The following is an 8090-nucleotide window of genomic DNA, read 5'->3' as shown; positions in this document are numbered from 1 at the left end:
CCTGAGGTTGAGGAGCAACAACAACAGGATGATGTTTAATTACATATTGGAGATCAAAAAGTGGATCTGATGGAGTTTTCTAACGAGGGACATAATGAGATTCATATTAGGAATGTAGTGGTTGAGGATGTTATCCCGAAAGGGATGGTTGCTGAGGAGGATCAATGTTATTGCCTTTTTTACATGTGCTAATATGCCTTTATTAACATCGAATATTTTGTTTTGACTGATGTCTTTGTGATTTTAAGACATTGCTTTTATATGTGTAAAATGATGTATATTTATAGTTTTTAACATCAGTTCTAAAATAACCTAAATATTAAAACAAAAATTGAATCAAATCATACTTTGTGTTTTTATAGTAGTGCCAGCTCGTAACTGTAAAAAAAATCCATCTCCATAACCTCACAGCGAGTTAGCACAGAATACAACTTTTTGGGGTACCCTTTTTAAACTAAGGGAAAGAAAAAAAATAAACTAATTTAAGATAGATAGTCCAAAGATGTAGCAGTCTACAACTCATCCTTGATGTCTTTGTCATCCTCCTTGGCATTATAAGCTCCTTCTTGCACACTGGACTCGGCTTTAATTTCCTCAACCACGTCCTCTTCCTCAAGTGCAGCATCAGGACTGATATTAAGACTATTCTTCATGAAGCCATATATGTGGGATGTAAAATCCTTGGGGTCACTGAGAACAAAGCCACTCTCCATCAACACAATTTGGTACATGAGCTCTGCTGTATGCTTTACGCTCTTATCCTGAAGGTAGAAATAAAGAGCTTATTGCAAACATCTATCATGCTAGTAAGAATAAATTGAGGCAATAATTCAGAAATAAGTAAGAGAACATGGTAAATAATATAGCATTCTCTTGCAAATTTGAATGAAAATATCCAAAAACTTTAATTAGTCATCAAGAAAGAATCTAAGGTCTTTTGCCCTAGTAATAAGAGGTCAATGGTTCAAAGACAAAAGTGTGCATGAATATTTAACTTTCTTGCAATTGACCTAAAAAAGGGAAAAAAAGTTACCTCAAGGTCCTTTGCAACTCTTTCCTGAAGCTCCTTGATGATTGGGTGCCTCGGGTTAATTTTAAGAACCCTTTTACCACGCATGTATGCTTGCTTGTTTGCATCTGCTGAGTTTGAGAGTGCATGTTCCTTTCCATATTTGAACTCCAACCAAATATCCCATAGTTGAATGTCTAATAAAAGCATTCTCATTATCATATCCCATAATTGAATCGACACTCTAGCCAAGTCAAAATCTAAAAACAAAAATTATAAAGAGAAAACCATAATAAAATTGTGTACCCATGCTAAATCTTTCTTTTTAACCTTTCAGGAGCATCTTCAAAGAAACATTGGATAAATAACAAAACAAAGAGACCACAGTAATAATCATTTTTTACTGTGGAACCTGGTAGTTAATATCCAAAAAGTTACAAAATATGGAAGTGACAAATATAAACAAGATTGTACTAATTACTCTACCTAATAATTTTTGGAATTTTACTTCTTTCTGACCATTGTAATAAAAGTCTCCTGCATAATCACTTTTAAATATTATATGTTTAAAACTTGGAACAAGACCTACATTAATTAAATTCCATGTTTTTATCAAGAATCTACTTTAATTTATCTTTTGAACGTTGGAAGAAGCAACACATGCTCTGGTATATGTTCGCTATGAACTGTACAGGGGCACGGGTCTGATATCTTATAGATGTGACAAATTAAGTAGCATTTGGAAGGAAAGGAAAACCACGGATTAAATGAGACAGATACTGATAGTTAGTACAGACTGAAAACTGAAAATTACTCCTCAATTGCATATGATTCTGCTATAACTTGTCCATGTTAACTAAATGAGTAAATGATATGATGGAAAGTAAATCATAAGCTACACCCATTTGTCCATTTGACTTATTTTACACCCTTATAACTGAAATGTGAAGTACCAGAATTTGCATTATCCCTGTTCTATAAAGAGATACAGTCAGCTTTAATACGAAATCTTAAACCAATAACAAACTACATACTTGACCAAATAAACTTATAGCATAACAGCAACTAGCTAGTCAACATAGAATTTATATTTATCATACTACCAAACATAAAACAATGACAAATGTCTTAGAACGCTAGATAGTAAGGCTCAAGAAAGAACTAACCATAATAACTTTTTCCTCAATTCTTTGAGGGAGAATCAAGATTCTCGCTTCTATGGGATAATTAGAAGATGTTTCTTTATCGTTCAAGTAGGCCCGCTTTTTCTTCAGAAATATGGAAGCATTTAAATAGTTTAAATGTGACATAATAAGCTTATTAACATAGAAAATTAAAGTTAGACAATTGCGTAGTTTATAACTCTATTATCAGATATAAGAATCTCCCAACACGAACATCATAATCTTTATATGATTAACAAAATACTTCCAAAAATGGGATGCAAGAAAAAGCTTGCTTCATTTGCTCTCAACCACAAGATATTTTATACATGCTCAGGCAATCCGCCATGCAATCTAACTTCTAATTTGACTATAACATTTTACAGTTTTCGTCACTAAACAGTAAAGTTAAATGGAACCATTATTATGATATGTTAATACAAAGACTACAGCATAATTAAGTGTCTATTTATAAAACTCATATAATTATAATATATAACCTATAACAAGATACATTAGTAGTACCTGTGTACCTGACCAAACAAATTATGGAATAAGGGCTAATATACTAATTCTTATACCAAAATAGCCTTTCCCTTTCAGTAAATAATTGTAACGGAAAAATTTACCATCATATATGACTAGTATGCATTTGATAATATCATTATTTATCAACTCAAAGACCAAAAGATAAGTTCACAATGGAGAACTAAATACGCGACATAACATATTGTATCCTTAACTTGGCAACCAAACTGCTCGATAAAATATTTTGATAACAAATAATTTCTGGCTCTTTGAAGTCTGAATCATTAGAATGTTTCCATCCCTATTAATATTTCAAAAATTGAACTACTAATGTGAACCCGAATGAATCCAAGTGAAGTAAAATTGGTCCACATTCATCTTCCATGTTCGAGATACATATGATTACCAAGCTCTAGTGGTGACTGCTTTGTAGTGAACAAAAAGAGGGTTCTTAATTGAGCACTTCGTAATTGTACACCACGTTATAAGAATTTATAAACAAAATAAACATATTTCAAAAAAATTGTTTAATAACAATGTGTTCTTACAAATAGCATTTGTAAGGCAACGGCCAATAACTATATACAAAAAACTAGAACTTAACTTTATTCTAAAACACAATACATGATCTAGTTCTAGTCTTTTTCAAGGCCGATTCCGTTAAAATATGCATAAACATATCATAGCTCTTGATCTACATTTAAGGTCACGACTTGTCTGCATTTTCTCCACAAAACTAAAACACAAAAAAATTAAATAAGAAAAGAAATCAATTAGTTCCTTAATTCATCATAAAAGAACAATAGTAGATATGTTCAATTTATGAGCGAGCATCGACACTAGCTTTACCTGAAGTTCCGGATTTAGCTATGGTTCCCAAGTTCTTTATTGAATCCTCCTTTGTCATTCTTATACATCTGTCACGAATTGAAAGTATTTTCCGTTCTGTGTCCAACTTGATCTACAAAAACCATATCATAAAAACAAGAAAACATATATAATTAGAGTACAAACCTTATGAAGCTCACTGAATCTCAAAACCTATTCAAAAAAAAGAAAAAAACCCATTAAAAATAATGAACAAACCTAACTGAACAAATTAAACCTAAATTAACAAACAAACCGAATTGAATAAACAAACCTGTTTAGACCTTGGGGTTTCTCGTAGATGGAGTTTGATTAATTGAAGGTGTTCTTCAATTTAGGATTTAATTGAAACCATATGTACTTGCAATCAATTGATATGGTGTGTGTGTGAGAGAGGGGGGGGGGGAAGCAGAGAGATGGGAGAGAGAGATAGAGAGAACCAGATAGATGGAAGAGAGAGAGAGACAGAGAGACGAGAGTGAGCTGAGAGAGATAGCAGAGTGAGAGATAGAGACGAAAAGAATCTTTTCCTAAAGGGGGAGACGGGTTTATTTTTTGATTAAGGGGGAAATGATTGGGAAATAAAGGGGGGAAACTTTTCGCGTTTTTTTAATTTTTTTTAGTTAACCATCGACAACGGTTGTAAACTAAAACTGATGTCTAAAAAATGACATTGGTTATATCACAAACCTGTGTCTAACTAACATTTCTCATTTTTGAAAAATAACTATAGACAATAGTTAATTTGCTAACCGATGTCTAATAAAAGAATTAACATCGCTTAAAATTTATCCAATGTCTAAACTGTCTTTAACATCAGTCATTTGAGCAACCGATGTCTAAGGACCGATGTCTATTGACAAAATTCTAGTAGTGACCCATCGTAGAAGGTCCTAACTTGAGATAAGTCAGGACCATGTTCCAAAAAGGACTAAATGAACCCTTGAGTTTCCAATCTCCTATTGAGGACATATGATAAATAATGGTATTAACCTGCTATCGTTGCTTTTATTGAATTTTTTTTTGCAATTTTATCTGCTTTATGTTGTATAAACGTCAAGTCGGAAAAGGTTTTACATGGATCATATATGGCGATTATGTTACCTCCTTCAAAAATTTTGATACGACATGTATGGACTCCGTATGATTAACTATTAAGATTACAAGGAAAACGAATGACTAGAGTAGGTCAGCGATGGACTATAGTAATGCAACAATGATTCTTTGAATAAGGAGACGATAACAACCATGAAAGTTGTATTGTAATGGATGTTAAGATTTAGTACCACTAATCGGTTCGTAGTGATTTATAAGTTATCATTAATAGAATAACTAAGTCAATCATTTACCTTTTGAGTATTTATTCCTTCTTATCGATATAGAGTCCTATTACTATACTAGGAAGGTTGTGGTACAAACGTAGGATTCTAGTAACCATGATGTCTAGAATGAAATCCCAGATTTAGTTTTTAATATCGAGGGAGTTTCAAATATGATTGTTTATAAGCTCGAGCAAGAGCATGGGTCCATAGAATGATGGACGGAATAGAAAAAATATTCGGGCACATGAATTGAGACGCGGTAATACTTGATATCGATATATATACATGCATAAGTTTTTCGATCTCTGGTGATAAACCTCTATAGTTTAGAGGTATATTCCAAGCCATATATTTTGTGACCATATATTCTTTTATATGTAATTCTCTTAAATTCTTTCTTTTCTCTCCTTTTTATTTTCATGTAAACTGAGAAGAATAACCCTTCTTGAAGGGGAGGTATTGTCGAATGACTATCTATCTGTGTGATAGAAGCCTAGTAGGATACCACATTGTTAGATATATTTGAGATGTCATGTCTAATTTTTTATGTATAGTTTCAGAACTTAATATCAGGACTTACTGGAAACCAGAACTTACTGAAGTCGGAACTTATATCAGAACTTAAGGCCGTCAGGATTTATATCAGGACTTAAGTGCGGATACTTCAGATAAGGAAAGCAGCTGATTTACATGAAAGGGTCGTGACTAAATCAATAGAATATATGCATAAAGAGTTAGAAGACTAGAAGACTTGTAGAAGATAATATCTGATTGATATTTTTTAGGAGACAGAATTATATTCCATATCAATTAGAAGATATCTTGTAACTATGTACTATATAAACACAGCTTAGGGTTTACACTATATGTGTTATCATTCACGAGAAAGATTATACATTGTAACCTAGAAGCTCTTAGTGATATTGTTCATCACTGAGAGAGAACACCTGTTCTATTGTAAAAGAGTTTATTATATTGAATATACTTGATTAATGTTATATACTTGTGTTAAATCGATTTGATTGTATAAACACTATATTCAACCCCCTTTTATAGTGTTGTGTGACCTATTAATTGGTATCAGAGCCTTTCTGTTAACACACATACAGTAAGATCCAAACAATCAATCATGTCTAAAGAAACACAAACTCCAACTAAGCCCGCCAAAACTCAAGATACTCAAAACACTAAAACCCACAGTCGATATGAGACTATTAGGGTTCCCATACTGAGACCATCTGAGTATCCTATATGGAAAGTGAAGATGGCTATGTTTCTGGAAGCTACAGATCCAGAATACCTTGATAGAATTAATGAAGGACCATATAAGCCTACCAAGCTCCCTGTTGCAATTGCTGATCAACCAGCAAAGAGCATACCAAAGGGGAAAGGTGAATACACACCTGAAGATATCTCATCTATTGTCAAGGATGCAAGGGTAAGGCATTTGTTGTATAGTGCAATTGATAATGTCATGTCAAACAGGGTAATTGGATGCAAGTCTGTAAAGGAGATATGGGATGCTTTGGAGACAAGATGCCAGGGAAGTGATGCAATAAAAAAGAACAGGAAGACTGTACTCACTCAAGAGTATGAGAACTTTGACTGAAAAGCTGATGAGTCATTAACTGATTTATATGACAGGTTTTCCAAACTCTTGAATGATCTATCACTTGTGGACAAGAAATATGATCTTGAAGATTCAAATCTAAAATTCCTTTTGGCTCTTCCTGAAAATTGCGATTTGAAGTCTACTACCATAAGAGACAATTATGACCTTATTGAAACTACTTTTGATGAAATTTATGGTATGCTCAAGACTCATGAACTTGAGATGGAACAAAGGAGCAAGAGGCATGGAAGAAAGTCAAGGACAGTTGCTCTTAAAGCTAAGGAGGAATCTCCTAAAGTTGTTGCCTCAAAGAGGGGCAAAGAAAATGCTCTCATCATAAAGTCTGATTCAGAATCATCAGATTCTGATGATGATGATTCAGAAACTGAAAGTTTACCTGAAGTGGATGTTGATGCAGATATGATGCAACTGTGTGCTCTTATGGTGAAGGGTATCACAAAGATAGCGTACAAGAAATTCAGAAAGGGCAAGAAATTTTCCAGGAAAGGTGGAAGTTCTGATAAGAAAGGGTTCAGAAAGTCTGAAGGCAAAGGAGGAAAGTCTGACAGAGGAGACAACTCAAATGTCAAATGCTACAATTGTGGTGAAAGAGGCCACATATCTCCTGACTGCAAGAAATGAAAAAGTGATAAAGGCAAGGCACTTGTCACAAAGAAGAAAAGCTGGACAGACACTTCAGATTCTGAAAATGAGGTGAACTATGCCTTGATGGAAAATGCTGATAGCAGTACTGACACTACTGAATTGAAGGTATCTCAAACAACTTTTGCTTTTCATACTGATGATATTACTGAGTTGAGATTATATCTTAAACCCATGTTCATTAGTTTTAGAGATCATACTTTAACAAATGAAAGATTAACATCTGAAAGTCTTGCTCTTAGAAACAGAAATGACTACTTAGAAAAAGAGTTAGTTATGTTCCATCAAACTCAGAAAGAAAGAGATGATGTTTTGTATGTTAGAGATGAAGTGCTAAAACTGAATAAATCTCTTAAATCTGAATTAGAAAAGGAAAGATAAATCATCAAAACTTGGACTAACTCTGGAAGAACAACTCAGAATATACTAAGTAGTGGAAACTCGAAAGAGGGCTTAGGTTATGAAGATGATAAAAAAGAAAATGAAACTGTGTCATCTAAACCAAACTTTACCAAGAATGCTGAAAAGCCTAAAGTTAATCATGTTAAGTTTGTAGCAAAAACTGTAATGTCTGATTCTGAAAAGATGATAGATTCTAGGACAGAAGTCAAAGAAAAGTCAACTTCTGACAAATTAAAACAGGACAAACCAGCTTCAGTAAACATAGGTTTAATGACTAAGAAGCAGCTTAAGCTGAAAGAGATTAGAAATTTGAACAAGGTCAAGGAAGCTAGGAAAAATAGGAATGGAAAGGAAGGTGTGAATAAAAGCAATAATTATATACCTGTTCCTAATGCTCCTAAAAAGAAATGCTATAATTGTGGAAACTCTAACCATCTTGCTTCTTTTTGCAGGAAAAATAAAGATATAAATTCTTTACCTCCTAGATCAGGAGTTAAGAGTCAGTCTGTTAGGTTTAAACCACA

At 33.3% G+C, this 8090-nt stretch overlaps 1 protein-coding gene across 5 annotated transcripts; it reads right to left on the bottom strand.

Moving 5' to 3' along the window:
- Window positions 1-375: 375 nt before the first annotated feature.
- On the bottom strand, window positions 376-4119 carry LOC141671722 (endoplasmin homolog). 5 transcript variants are annotated; one of them, XM_074478044.1, is made up of 5 exons: window positions 3842-4119; window positions 3715-3741; window positions 3550-3617; window positions 1034-1269; window positions 376-761 (listed from the first exon to the last, which is right to left on the bottom strand). In XM_074478044.1, the coding sequence occupies exons 3-5, from the start codon at window positions 3605-3607 to the stop codon at window positions 513-515; spliced, it is 543 nt and encodes a 180-aa protein (XP_074334145.1). In that variant the 5' UTR covers window positions 3608-3617; window positions 3715-3741; window positions 3842-4119; the 3' UTR covers window positions 376-512. The 5 variants fall into 5 exon arrangements, 4 of the variants coding, with proteins under 4 accessions (XP_074334145.1, XP_074334147.1, XP_074334146.1 ...); XM_074478046.1 differs by having other exon boundaries at window positions 1034-1206; XM_074478045.1 differs by lacking the exon at window positions 3715-3741 and having other exon boundaries at window positions 3550-3661.
- Between the last annotated feature and the right edge of the window lie 3971 nt (window positions 4120-8090).

The sequence above is a fragment of the Apium graveolens genome, chromosome 7, assembly GCF_009905375.1.
Source record: "Apium graveolens cultivar Ventura chromosome 7, ASM990537v1, whole genome shotgun sequence".
In the NCBI taxonomy this organism is placed as follows: Eukaryota; Viridiplantae; Streptophyta; class Magnoliopsida; order Apiales; family Apiaceae; genus Apium; species Apium graveolens.
This window is presented reverse-complemented; position numbering and strand designations above follow the sequence as displayed.

Coding starts and splice junctions, on each gene's coding strand:
- LOC141671722 (XM_074478044.1), bottom strand. CDS start 3,607: ATGACAAAGGAGGATTCAATAAAGAACTTGGGAACCATAGCTAAATCC. Junction 1,270..3,549: donor AGCTAAATCCGGAACTTCAG/GTAAAGCTAGTG, acceptor TTTTGTTTTTAG/ATTTTGACTTGGCTAGAGTG. Junction 762..1,033: donor GAGTTGCAAAGGACCTTGAG/GTAACTTTTTTT, acceptor TTCTACCTTCAG/GATAAGAGCGTAAAGCATAC.